Raw genomic sequence first — 14795 nt, forward strand, 5'->3', positions numbered from 1 at the left:
CAAGATTCAGAAAGCAAATTATTGCCCTGCCTTTTATCTAGACCAACCTTTCTTAACCTTTACAACACAGAGGAACCCTTAAAATAACTTTCTGGTCTCAGGGAACCCCTGCTAAAAATTACTACATCTACAACTCATGATACATTAGTGTGATGGTCAATAAGAAGAATGTTCCTTACACTTGTGGTCATTGGGAAGAGTCCCCCCCTTAAAGATAGCTAAAAAGATTAATGGTGTCAGTGGGAACATATCTGAGAGGCAGACATTGTTCGTTGCTCAAGGACCCCCCAGCAACCTCTGGAGGAACCCTAAGGTTCCATGGTAACCCTGGTTGAGAAAACCTGATCTAGACCAAAGTTCTTTCATTAACACCCATTTTATGTATTAAAACCTGGATGAACATTTTACCATATGCACAGAACAAGCAATACGCCCATTAATTCTTCACGTGGTTGGAAACCAGCGACACACAACCAAGACAAGAAAAAATACAGAGACCTTTTAGATTTATAATTTTTAATTGGTTTTAAACTAGCTACAAAATGTCAATCACGTCACAAACTGACAGGAGACAGAAGGAATTTTAATAGTACATGCTTGCAATGATTTTGATAATCACAGTTTATCTAGAAGTCATTCATTTAGATTATTGTCTTAATTTAAATCTACTTAAACATCTCAGCAATTTGGTGTGCATAGCTCTAGGTAAGCAACAGAGAACATTACTTTTAAAAGAAAAGTAAAATAAAACCACGTGGGATAAGTGGCTAACCATACCCAGCCTTATAAAAATTACATATCTGTACCATTTTATTGTAGACTGTCATCATTTCCTCACAAAGAGGATCCTCAAAAACAGTACCCAAACCCTATATTACAACCGTATTTGTATTTTTTTTTTTTTTTTTTTTTACGTTTTTTTTAATATATCGCCAGCAATGAAAAAAGCAACATATATTTTTTTTTCTTGCTGGATATGTGCCAAGTCTGTCCTTTTTTAAATAAAAAAAGCATGATTATGGTTAAATAGAACAATATATTGACAGAAACGTGGCACTACTGCAAACTTGCTGGTATAACATAGTCCCAACAGTGTCCAAATACTCAGCATGCTTTTATTGAATGTGCTACTGCCACGGGGAAAAGGTCTTCTTGTATGTAGGCATCTAAAATGTCTATTTTTTTCCATGCATAAATGCATAACTCACATCACTTGTTAGTGCAATGCTTAAGTATAGTATATAGTTTCACGCTCTAATCATGAAATTATAACAGATGGAAGCAACATTGAACCCAGGACAGTTCCACAGCTTAGGTATCATGACACCAAAAAAAGGATATAGGCAGTAGTTCTGTGAAATGTCACAGATTTACAAGAACAATACTGTATAGATCAAGGTCAACAGCACATTAAACATTCCTACACTGTTGTCATTCGGCAAACATCATAAAAAATGATAAACATAAAAATAAAAAAAAAGACGAAAAAAAAAAAAAGGAAACGTATAGTGAGCTAGCGTAGATCACTATATACAACCTTTGGAAAGGAATATACTTAAAAAAAAATAATTACAAGTATATTTTTTGGAAAGCTGACATACTACACAGGACAACATTTACAATAGGGAAGGGTGATATGTGCATGTGTGCAAACCTAGTATGTAAATACCATGGTAAAAGCATGAAAGTACTGTCTAGCAGGACAGTTTGGAGCAGATAATAAAGTCTTGAGGCTTCTAGCCACTGCCCAGCATCTTTGTGGCACGTGTGTTGGCCTCGTCGATCCTTGCTTTGTTGGAGTCGGCCTAAAAGGAAAATAATGATGTTAACAAAGTACATATTTTTCATTTATTCATTTGTTTTGCTAGCACTAATATCTTGTGGTTTTATGGTAAGCTGACTAAATAGGCAGGCCAAGAGTTTCCTCTGCCCAGCCAACGACTCCACCCATTCCTGCCAATTCCAAGGTATTTACCTGGCAGCTGGGAGATATAATCCTAATAGTACATTCTGGATCTACTCCTGAATCCTTAACCCAGTTAGGTGTACCAGGTACAACTCCCAAGGGAACTTCCCAGAGGGCACTTATCTACATATGATGGTAAATCCACATTAGCCAGCACCCATTAGTTTGAAGGTATGGTGGCTTTATTATGAGACTCTTCTTCACTAGTCCTAGGCAGAATAAGCCTAATGATTCTACAAAGAAACCTAATTTGTGCCTCTTGCACCAATCCCCTTGTTTTTTTCAGTTATTACAACATTTTAAGATGATAGTTTAGGACAGATACGTAGACTAATCAAAAGCACAAACTTCCCAGAAGTGTTTCTTAGCAGACTTCAGAGGACCAATCCTGGTGATCAGAGTAGTATTCGCTGGGCACCAGGAAAAATGAGTATTTACTGCCTTCTCTTATAGGCAAGAGGGTTTTAAAAAATATTTTTGATATGGTGGCTTTAAAACAGGGGTCTCAAAGTACCGGCCCGCGGACCGGTTACAAATGGCCCGCAGGCAGGGCCGATCCTGAACGAGTGACAGCATCTGGGAGCTTTCTCTCTCTGATCCTCCCTCCGCTGCTGCAGCCCAGCGTGCACAACACAGAAGAGCAGAGCGGAGGGAGGATCCGCCCATCTGTTCTGTTGAGAAATGCCCCCATTGAGTAGTACCTGGGCTGCAAGCGCATGCGCCGTACGTAACATCACAACAGCTGATTTTACCATCAGCTGTTGAGACGGCACAGATGCACAATAGCCAACAGAATTTTTTTTTTCTGTCAGATTGTGCTATGCGCTCACCCGTGCTTCCGTGGCGAGTTCATGTCCATGATGGGTGGATTTCTACACGTTGTGGGTGGATTTATGGGCACTTTGGGGCGGAATTAGATGGCCAGTGCTGCAAAAAAATAAAACTTTGTGATATTCCACCCCAAAGTACCCATAAATCCGCCCACAAGGAATGTAAAAATCCGCCCATCAGAAAGTTTTATTTTTTTGCAGCACTGGCCATCTAATTTCGCCCCAAAGTGCCCAAAAATCCACCCACAAGAAATGTAGAAATCCGCCCATCACAAAGTTTTGTTTTGCAGTACTGGCCATGTAATTCTGCCCCCAAGTGTCCATACATCCGCCTACAACGTGTAGAAATCCGCCCATCATGGACATAAACTCGTCACAGGAGCGCAGGTGAGCGCAGGCCACAATCTAACAAGAAAAAAATTCTGACGGCTATTGTGCGCCTGCGCCATCTCAACAGCTGATGGTAAAATCAGCTGTTGTGATGTTGCGTACGGCGCATGCATTGCACATGTGCCCTTCAGCCCGTGCACTATTCGATGGGCGGCATTTCTCAACAGAACACCTGGACGAACTGCGCATGCACCGTAAGTAATAGCACAACAGCTGATTTTATGATCAGCTGTTGTGTCGGCGAGATGGCGTCTGCGCCGTGCGCACAATAGCCGACTGAAGACATTTCATTGAAGGCCAGTGCTGATCTAACATGAAGGGGGCGGATGTTTTCAAGAATGGCCACTGCTGCAAAGATGAGGCAGAATTTTAAACGTTTAGCTAGCTAAATAGGCCTTCCAGGAAGAATAGCAGATAAAGATTTCTTTAGCAGATTTGTTTGGGCATCGTTAAAAATTCTGCCCCCATCTTTGCAGCACTGGCCATCATTGAAAACATCCGCGCCCTTCACGTTAAATTCCGTCCCTTGCCTACATGAACGTGCCTTGGCAGCGCGAGGCACAATCTGACTGAAAAATGTCTTCAGTCGGCTATTGTGCGCAGGCGCCGTCTCACCGACACAACAGCTGATCGTAAAATCAGCTGTTGTGCTATCATGTACGGCGCATGCGCAGTTCGTCCCGGGCACTATTGGATAGCGGGCACTTCGACAGAACACCGCCCCGGATCCAGGGTCCTGCTGCCACCTCAGGGCAGAAGATTGTGGCATTCTCAGGGTGCCCTGCCACTAGGCCTGTGATGAAGACAGGAACTGACAGGAGGAGAGGACTTGGGAGGTAGAAGATCAGGCCACCAGCTGACTGCCAGGAGGAGAGGTAAGTGAGCCATCACACAGAGGCTGAGCAAAGTCCTTGGTTGCGTGACTGGGGTTGAAATTTGTGAAGAGGGGGTATTTGTGGAGTGTGTGTGGGGGGGGTGGTATTTGTGGAGTGTAAGGGGGATATTTGTGAAGTGGAATGTGGGGGGGTATTTGTGGAGTGTAGGGGTAATGCTGGGGTTTAATATTGCGTCCGCTGACACCAGTGCTGGGTGTTAATATTGCGTCCGCTGACACCAGTGCTGGGGGTTAATATTGCGTCAGCTGACACCAGTGCTGGGGGTTAATATTGCGTCCGCTGACACCAGTGCTGGGGGTTAATATTGGGTCCGCTGACACCAGTGCTGGGGGTTAATATTGGGTCCGCTGACACCAGTGCTGGGGGTTAATATTGGGTCCGCTGACAACAGTGCTGGGGGTTAATATTGTGTCCGCTGACGCCAGTGCTGGGGGTTAATATTGCGTCCGCTGACACCAGTGCTGGGGGTTAATATTGCGTCCGCTGACACCAGTGCTGGGGGTTAATATTGCATCTGCTGACATCAGTGCTGGGGGTTAATATTGCGTCCGCTGACACCAATGCTGGGGGTTAATATTGCGTCCGCTGACACCAGTGCCGGGGGTTAATATTGCGTCCGCTGACACCAGTGCCGGGGGTTAATATTGCGTCCGCTGACACCAGTGCTGGGGGTTAATATTGTGTCCGCTGACACCAATGCTGGGGGTTAATATTGCGTCCACTGACACCAGTGCCGGGGGTTAATATTGCGTCCGCTGACACCAGTGCCAGGGGTTAATATTGCGTCCGCTGACACCAGTGCCGGGGGTTAATATTGCGTCCGCTGACACCAGTGCCGGGGGTTAATATTGGGTCCGCTGACACCAGTGCTGGGGGTTAATATTGCGTCCGCTGACACCAGTGCTGGGGGTTAATATTGCGTCCGCTGACACCAGTGCTGGGGGTTAATATTGCATCCGCTGACACCTGTGCCGGGGGTTAATATTGCGTCCGCTGACACCAGTGCTGGGGGTTAATATTGCGTCCGCTGACACCAATGCTGGGGGAAAGGACAGTTTTCATGTGGCTAAATAAAATATTTTGTTGCGCTGATATTAACCTACCAGTCAATCCATGCACAGTTTGTAAAATAAATCAATCCCTCCAAGTGAAAAAAATATAACAATGATTAGAATAAATCAAATATATAAGGGTCTAGTCAGGCCAGAAACACTATAGCCAATAAGCTGTGATCTTAAGTTCCACAGGATAAATCACAGGCAGCCGCCTATGATAACGGGCAAGTACAAGTATACATAAATAGATAAATGTAGTTGCTAAACATATCATCCGATATAAATAAAATCCGATAATAATAAAAGTTCTCTCATATGGTAGACAGTATGCTTTATATTTAGGCAGAAGGTAGATCTATTCACAAAGATCTCCCAATATTCCTGTGCATTGAGGGGCTTCCAGATGGATGTTCTCAGGTATTGCAAATATGTGAAATAAACAGAAAGGACATCATTGCGCAGTAAGCAATTACTTTAAAATAGTAACACTGCACTGGACACACTCACATAAGCAGGGCTGGACTGGGACAAAAATTTGGCCCTGGACTTCATCCAGACCGGCCCACTTTACTCCAAACACCTGGTGTTGGTGCTTCAATCTTCTCGGCACCATGGTTGTTATGGTGTCAGGATGATTGAAGCGCATTATTTCTATTATTACATTGTAATATAACATGAAATAGTCCAACTCACCATAATGCAGAATCAGTGGGAGCCCTGAGTGTGTCACCTGCCACGTCACTTGCCACATCGCCTGCCACCAGATGCAGTGTGTCACTTGCCACGGCACTTGTCAGCAGAGGCAGCTTGTCACTTGCCACGTTGCCTGCCACCAGATGCCGCATGTCACTTGCCACGTTACCTGCCACCAGATGCAGAACGTCACTTGCCACGTCACTTGTCAGCAGAGGCAGCTTGTCACTTGCTACGTTGCCTGCCACCAGATGCTGCATGTCACTTGCCACGTTGCCTGCCACCAGGTGCCGCATGTCACTTGCCACCATCGCCTGCCACCAGATGCAGTGTGTCACTTGCCACGTTACTTGCCACCAGATGCAAAACGTCTCTTGCCACGTCACTTGTCAGCAAAAGCAGCTTGTCACTTGCCACGTCGCCTGCCACCAGATGCTGCATGTCACTTGCCACGTTGCCTGCCACCAGGTGCCGTATGTCACTTGCCACCATCGCCTGCCACCAGATGCAAAACGTCACTTGCCACGTCACTTGTCAGCAAAGGCAGCTTGTCACTTGCCAAGTCGCCTGCCACCAGATGCTGCATGTCACTTGCCACGTTGCCTGCCACCAGGTGCCGCATGTCACTTGCCCCATCGCCTGTCACCTGCCAAGTCACTTGTCACCAGATGCAGTACTACTACAGGACTTAATGGGCACCTCCAACCCAGCTCTGTACCCCCCCAACACACAACGTGAAAGGGGAGGAGAGAGAGATACACAGCGCCAAATGTAGCATTAAAACAACTTTTATTCCAGTTACTGACAAAGTTAGTAGGGTGAAAGGCATTGAGAAACTGTGCAAGAGTCCAGGCTTGCAATCGATCTGAATTAAGAGCCACCACCGGGAACCGATCAGGCCAGTAGATGCAGAGCATCGGTGTGTCCTACTACTTCCTGGTAGCGGTGGAACGCATGATGGGGCGGACGTGATGTCATCATCCAGAAATGAAGCAAGATGTGGGAGGTGACGCATCTTTCAGGCCATCATTCTTCCACCACCAGGAAATAGTAGTGTACACCGATGCGCTCTGCATCTACTGGCCCGATCGGTTCCCGGTGGTGGCTCCTAATTGAAATTGATGACAAGCCTGGACTCTTGCACAGTGTTTCAATGCCTTTCACCCTACTAACTTTGTCAGTAACTGGAATAAAAGTTGTTTTAATGCTACATTTGGCGCTGTGTATCTCTCTCTCCTCCCCTGTCTCTGAAACTGGCCCACTGAGCCATCGGCCCACCGGGAATCTCCTGGTAGTCCCGATGGCCAGTCCTTCCCTGCACATAAGCCTGGATAATCATAACCTCCTCCTTAGGAGTCAGTGACGTAAAGTATTGAGGCTGGTCAGCAGCTTGTTACGAGCGGCGTGAGGACTCACCGCACCCCAAGCGGCTGATTGTTTTTCTCCATCCAGGCACTGATTATCCAGGCTTATGTGAGTGTGTCCAGTGCAGTGTTACTATTTTAAAGTAATTGCTTACTATGCAATGATGTCCTTTCTGTTTATTTCACATATTTGCAATACCTGAGAACATCCATCTGGAAGCCCCTCAATGCACAGGAATATTGGGAGATCTTTGTGAATAGATCTATCTTCTGCCTAAATATAAAGCATACTGTCTACAAATGAGAACGGCTTTTAACACACAGTCTCAATTTGGGACTTTTTACCATATGAGAGAACTTTTATTAATATCGGATTTTATTAATATCGGATTTTATTTATATCGGATGATAGGTTTAGCAACTACATTTATCTATTTATGTATACTTGTACTTGCCCGTTATCATAGGCGGCTGCCTGTGATTTATCCTGTGGAACTTAAGATCACAGCTTATTGGCTATAGTGTTTCCGACCTGACTAGACCCTTATATATTTGATTTATTCTAATCATTGTTATATTTTTTTTCACTCGGAGGGATTGATTTATTTTACAAACTGTGCACGGATTGACTGGTAGGTTAATATCAGCGCAACAAAATATTTTATTAATAATTGATACAGGTGTCTGAGCACTTTTTAAGTTTGCAGCTTTTATTATTTGGTTCTCTCCCAGTCACTATCAGACATGTTTCACAGGGTTGTAGAAAATATTTAGCTTCACCTTATCCATTTCAGCGCTTTAGTAATTTTTGCACAAGTTTTCATGTAGCCCCAATTGGATGTGAAAATTTGTCCTGTGGCCCTCAGGTAATTTGAGTTTGAGACCCCTGCTTTAAAAGATCTTTGGTTGTTTTGGATTACTGCACTATGCACGATACCACTGCTCATCCTATTGACTACTTTAGCCTTAGAATCTTCTCTAGTTTTGCCTGTTCCTCCCCTAACATGATTTTAATAGCAGCTGCATAAATGACTGTATAGATCTCCATTTATGCTTCAGTTTTGAGACAAAGACCAAACAGATGAGACGGCTATGTACACTTTATAAGCATATGCACATAATATGATCTAATGTGAACATTTTTGTGAATTTTGTGTCATTATTTTCCACCACACAGTAGTAATACATCTGTTTACAGTATTCTTCACCCACCTTCTCCATGATCCTGTCGATCTGGCGGTTTTGTGTGTCAATCTCATTGCCCATATCCAGAGCCATGTGACGGAGATTTCCAATAATGCCACTGACTTGCTCAAGGTTCTCGTCCATCTCTGTTTCTCGAGCATCATTTGTTACTCTGAAAAACAAGTAATGAGACAAAAATTCTAAACCTTGTAGCTTGCTAAGGGTGGAAGAGTAAGCCCACTTATAGAATATCTCCATACAATAAAATGTGTCCTCCAGATCCTAGGTCAAAAACAAAAATAAAATAAATTGTAGAATTAAATATTGCAATTCTGTACCCGAGGGAACAGCCAGTATATATCCTATTAAGCTAAACAAAAGTGATAAAAACCTGGCTATGGCTTAACCTCATGTATCCAAAATAATGAATGGTAAACCAAGTAATTAACCCTTATGTGGGAAACCCAGAAGAAAATTCAACATGTATGTGTATGTATAAAAAGCACAATCCTTATTAGAAATGAAAACATACAAAAACCAACTACCTCACCCATAAAATCATAACTGGCCAATTATAAAAAAAATAGCAGCTGCTGTATTTTAAGCCTATCCCATGACGTGTATATAAGATGTACTGGAAATCTGTATCCTCCAATGGAGGTTTAGTCCATGCATGTATAGATCAAATACCCTTATATATATAAAGAAGATCAAATGAGATTAAATCCTGTATATACACATCCAAAAATGGACTATGGCAAGCACAGAAAGTTGATGCAGGAAGACTCCATGGGAGGAGGTGCCTAATGATTGCCTAGTATTAGCATAGTGTATCTTCATATGGCATGGCAACCTCTAGGTTAGGTAAAGTTCCAAGCCACATCAAACCCAATTAAGCAAAATCATACTCAGCCATCACATGGATCCAGGAAGTCCCATCTTGGCCAGGAGGAAATAATGATCTGCAAACTTGTGTCTGTGAGTCCATAGTTCCTTCAGTTGGAGGAGGTATATGGAGAAGAGGGGACACAGACCCATAGTAGTTACTATGTGGGTTATAGGCCAACTTCAGGTGATAGACACTGGCACACCCTAAGACAAGAAGTCCACTCCCTATATAACCCCCCCGTTTTTTCACCAGTGTCTAAGGTGTTGGTCACAAGTGAAGATGTGCTGTACTGAGCTCCACTGGAGCAATCCTTGCTGGGGCTAGCTATGCAGCTGGATCTATTCAAAGTGTCTTTTAGGCCGAACTGAAATGGTACCCGGGCCTCGTGTCCGAAGAAACGAGGTTTTGCCTGTAAACACTTCTTTTTTTAGAGAGCTGGATCCCGGGATCCAGTACTTTTGGTATTAAGGACATAAAGTTTTACTGGCGGGATGCTATTACAGGTCCAGGATTGTGGGTTCCCCGAGGGTCCCCGGCTCCTGAAGGTTTGTTAACGGAACCCACCGTGAAGGATGAAGATTGGGTCTGTTGGTTTTTACCACAGAAAACCGTGAGGCGAGTTTTCTAAGAAATTTTTGAATTTTCTTATGAAATGTCTCCTTTTATTAGTAAATGTTGTCATGCCTAAGTGTCACCACTGGGGGCTATATGGAGCACATACCTTCTCATGCTTCCTCAAGAGATCACGCTGTGTCCGGAACAGCAGGCTTCTTTTTTTCTCCAGCTAGCAGCAGACCTCCAGTAAGTCTGGGGGGTTTTCCTCTTCTCCAGACACCCCCCACCTGGGCTGTACTCTCCCCCTCTTCACGAGGAAGACCGTTAGGCGGGCCAAATTTGACGGAGTTGGCGAGGCTTAGCGCGGTGTTGGCGTCCTCCAACGTCCGGCGCGGGAATGTGCTTTTTAAAGCTCCATTGTTGCTGCTGCAAGCTGATGGAGGGACACAAGAGCAAAGAGGGGCATGAAAGACACATTTTCACACATTTACTACTGCATCAGGCTGAGCATTAATAGCAGCGGCAGGGCTGGACTATTGCTCAAGCAGTGGATGCGTTCCTTCTGGTAGTACCTCTGCTATGTGCATCGGGCTATGGTCAGAAGGGGGGTAAAAACACCTCAAAAAAGGGCTGTAGAAAGACTTCTACAGCCACAAGGAAGACTAGAACCATCTCAAAAAAGATGGCATAATCCCCTAAAAGTGAAATGGCTGGTCAGAGTGAGCCATCAGGGACGTCAGGTGTTGCAGCTGCTCTTAACACTGCAGCCCCTGTATACTGTATATTACTGAAGAGGTTTTTTCCTCAACCATTTTAGGCTTGCAACAAAAGATTGATGCGTTAATCGCATCCCAGAGTGGGAAGTGTAACAGGCACCCTTCCATTAACCAGGATCCTCAAACTGAGGAACAGGGGGCGAGAGATGACGAATTTCTCTCAGGGGACCAGGAAGAGGCTGATGACTCCTCTTACCTATTATTCCCGCTCACCAGAAATATCTACGCTTCGAGATAGAAAATCTTTATTTTCAGTTTGTAGCTCTGCCTTTCGGTCTAGCTACTGCACCTTGAGTGTTTACAAAGGTCTTGGCTCCCCCTTTAGCCAGATTAAGGACTCAGGGTATAACGATTCTAGCTTACTTAGACGATCTACTCTTGATAGATCAGTCGGTAGCCTGCTTTAACCAAAGTTTGGTCACCACGGTCAGCTACCTGGAGTACCTAGGTTGGATTCTCAACCTAGAGAAATCTTCCTTAAAACCATCAAGGAGATTGGAGTGCTTGGTTCTGATCATAGATATAGCTCAGAAGAGGGTGTTTTTGCCCCAGGCAAAGATCAGTTCCATAAGGGAACTGACTCAGGTGGTCAAAGCAAAGAAAAATCCTTCTATTCGACTTTGCATGAGATTGTTGGGAAAGATGGTGGCTTCATTCGAGACTGCTGCAAAACTGTATCCTGTCAACTTGGAACAAGAAGGTCCAAGCTATCCCCAAAAGTGCATCAAAGCCTCAGTTGGTGGTTGATAACCAAGAATCTCTAAAAAGGAAAATCCTTTCTACCAGTTACCTGGAAAGTGGTAACAACAGATGCCAGCCTTCTGGGCTGGGGAGCAGTCCTAGAAGAAGCGTCTGTCCAGGGAAGATGGTCCAAATCAGAAATGACCTTGTCCATCAATATTCTAGAGATTCGGGCAGCTCATCTGGCCCTGAAAGCCTGGATGCTCAGATTACGGAATTGTCCTGTCCGGATCCAATCCGACAATGCCACAACAGTGGCTTATATCAATCACCAAGGGGGCACGAGAAGTTGTGCGGCCCAGAGAGAGGTGAATCATATACTATCTTGGGCAGAAGACAACATTCCTTGCCTATCGGCAGTCTTCATTCCAGGAATAGAGAATTGGCAGGCGGACTACTTGAGTCGCCAACAGCTGTTCCTGGGAGAATGGTCTCTTCCCCCCCGACATCTTTCTATCAATATGTCAAAGATGGGGAATTCTGGACATGGATCTGTTTGTGTCCAGGTTTAACAAAAAGATCAACAACTTTGTGTCAAGGACAAAGGATCCGCTGGCATGCGGGATCAGTTTTCACTGATCTATGCGTTCCCTGCTTTTCTGTTGCTTCCACGACTTCTTTGCAGGATCAAGCAGGATTGGAAGGAGGTGATTCTTGTGGCCCCGGCGTGGCCCAGGAGATCTTGGTATGCAGAAATCGTAAATATGGTGGTAGGGGACCCATGGACCCTACCACCACGGCCAGACCTTCTCTCTCAATGTTCGGTATTCCATCCTACCTTACAAACGCTAAATATAACGGTTTGGCTATTGAGACCCACATTCTGAAGAAGCGTGGGCTGTCAGGTTCAGTAGTGTCTACTTTGGTTAATGCTAGGAAGCCAGCCCCTGGAGTCATATATTATAGAGTCTGAAAGGCATATGTCTCCTGGTGTGAATCCAGGAGTTGGCACCCCAGGAAATATGTCATAGGTAGGATCCTTGAATTTCTACAGATGGGTTTAGAAATGAAGCTGGCCTTGAGTACTATCAAAGGCCAGGTGTCGGCCTTATCGGTATTTTTTCAACGACCACTTGCTTCCCACTCTCTGGTTCGTAGCTTTATTCAGGGGGTAACGCGGATTAATGCTCCGGTTAGGTCACCCCTGAACCCTTGGGACTTGAATTTAGTTCTGTCGGCTTTACAGAAACAGCCTTTTGAGCCGATACGAGATATTCCCTTGGTCGTTTTGACAAGGAAATTCGTTTTTCTGGTTGCCATATCTTCTGCAAGAAGGGTATCAGAGTTGACTGCTCTTTCTTGTAAAGAGCCATATTTGATTATTCATAAGGATAAGGTTGTATTACGTCCTCATCCTAATTTCCTACCGAAGGTAGTGTCAGGTTTTCATTTAAACCACGATATTGTTCTGCCTTCATTTTTTCCAGAACCTCGTTCTGCGGAAGAAAGTTCACTACATTCTCTTGATGTGGTGAGAGCAGTCAAGGTTTACTTGAAGGCGACTGCTAAGATTCGTAAAACAAGGCCGCAACTTGGTCTTCAGTCCATACATTTACCAGATTCTATCAAGTATGTTGAGTTTTCCTCTGGGTTTCCTACATAAGGGTTAATGACTTGGTTTACCATTCATTACTTTGTATACACAAGGTTGAGCCTTAGCCATGTTTTTTATCACTTTTGTTTAGCTAAGTCCACCTGTACCTGATCATCGTTTAAAAAAGTATATGTAAAACCAAATTTTCTTTTTATCACATTTTTATAATGCTAAAGTCCCCATCAGTTTTTATTTATTTATTTATTTTTTTTTTTCACTGTCCCAGATACACAGCAGGTGGAAAAGATCTCTCCAAACTGAGGGGATAGCCTCTCTTAAGCCTAGTACGCACGAACTGAATGTTGGGTGACATCGGCTGGTTCAATAAAAACTGTCCGACATTCAGCCCATGTGTATGGTAGCCGGTCCGACAGAAGCCAGCCGTTTGTCCAGCTTCTGTCAGACGAGCATGCTGGAAAACCAACGGTCGAACAGCTCCCAATCAGCGCTCTTAGCCAATGGCTGGGAGCACTGACAGGAGTGTTCTGGCGAGAGGATGTCGTCCCCCTGTCAGAACACAATAGAACAGCAGCAGAGATCACTGCACTAATGTTGGATCGTTAGTACAGCAACTTCGAACGAAAGAAGAACTAGTGGTGTGTACCAGGCTTTAGACACCACAGAACAGGTTGCTCCATTGGAAGATTTCCCCTTTCTTGCTGTTCTGGTGACAACTCAAAATTTAGCATTTAGAGAGGTGAAACCCCCCCAGCTGAGACATACTGTAGACAGTAGGGAAAAAACTGACAGTTTTAACCATTTAACATTCTATTCAAATTTAAAAAAGAAAAAGTATGGTTTTACACACACTTGAAGGAGGTTTGATGATATTGGTTAGCTTGGATGAATGCTTGGATGACTTGCTTGGCTGAAGTCCCTTCTGGTTCCAGATCCTGCTTGCTGTTCCACTATGCTGATTCCTGGCTTCCTGACTTCCTGGCTTGTCTGACTATCCGTTCCGGTTACCGACTTTGGCTATGTTTTGACTACGTTTTCTCTATTTACTTTTATTATTATTAAACAATATTATTATTTAACAATACAACAAACAACTTTTTAAGGAATGCATAATTGCATTAACTGCTTTCTGCCTGGCCTATTGTAATATGATGCCGAGAGTTATCCTAGGAGGACATCATATCACATTTAGCAAAAAAATAAAAAACTCACTGGTGATTAAATACCATCAAAAGAAAGCTCCATTTGTGTGAAACAAATGATAAAAAATTCATATGGGTACAGTGTTGCATGACCGCGCAATTGCCACTGAAATGCTACAGCGCTGAAAGCTGAAAATTAACCTGGGTAGGAAGGGGGTAAAAGTGACCTGTATTAAAGTGTTTAAACACTTCCCGCCCGCGCGCCGTCATATAACGTTGCAGACTTTGAGTGGTGTTATCTGAATGATGCCTGCCGTTACAGGCATCATTCAGATATCTTCTTTTACAGCCAGCGATTCCCTGCACCGTAAGAACAAGCATAACAATCATGTTCAGCCACTTGATCGTTCTTACAGGCGGCAGAAAGGGACGTCCCCTCCCGCTGCCCTCCGGCGCTTCTACCAGCTCGCCCGTGCGATCGGCTAGCCAGAGAAGCAATCGACTGGCGTTGGAAGTTGACAATAGAGAATTTCGGCAGGCTAAATGGTCCCAGGAAGTCTCTATGACCTTTTGGAGGACAGGCGCGATGTTTTGACGTCATGCCGGCCTCTGCCGGGAAGCCGAGATCGTTTTTTGTTTTTTTTTATCTCAGGCTTCCCAGCCTAGAGGTCAGATCTGGGGAATTATAGAACCCAGATCTCAAGGTAAAGAGGACCTGTCATGCTCTATTCCTATTACAAGGGATGTTTACATTCCTTGTA

The 14795-nt window shown here is 44.3% G+C and overlaps 1 protein-coding gene across 2 annotated transcripts in view; it reads right to left on the bottom strand.

Moving 5' to 3' along the window:
- Window positions 1-891: 891 nt before the first annotated feature.
- The window catches only part of SNAP25 (synaptosome associated protein 25), a 181455-nt gene continuing 167551 nt past the window's right edge, over window positions 892-14795 (bottom strand). The window contains exons 7-8 of one of the 2 annotated variants that reach the window (XM_073628277.1): window positions 8407-8551; window positions 892-1805 (exon numbers count right to left, since the gene is read on the bottom strand). In XM_073628277.1, the coding sequence (XP_073484378.1) occupies window positions 1737-1805; window positions 8407-8551 (214 nt within the window). In that variant the 3' untranslated portion in view covers window positions 892-1736. The remainder of the gene's footprint in view (window positions 1806-8406; window positions 8552-14795) is intronic. The other variant, XM_073628278.1, reaches the window with a different exon arrangement.

The sequence above is a fragment of the Aquarana catesbeiana genome, linkage group LG04 (genome assembly GCF_042186555.1).
Source record: "Aquarana catesbeiana isolate 2022-GZ linkage group LG04, ASM4218655v1, whole genome shotgun sequence".
NCBI lineage: Eukaryota > Metazoa > Chordata > Amphibia > Anura > Ranidae > Aquarana > Aquarana catesbeiana.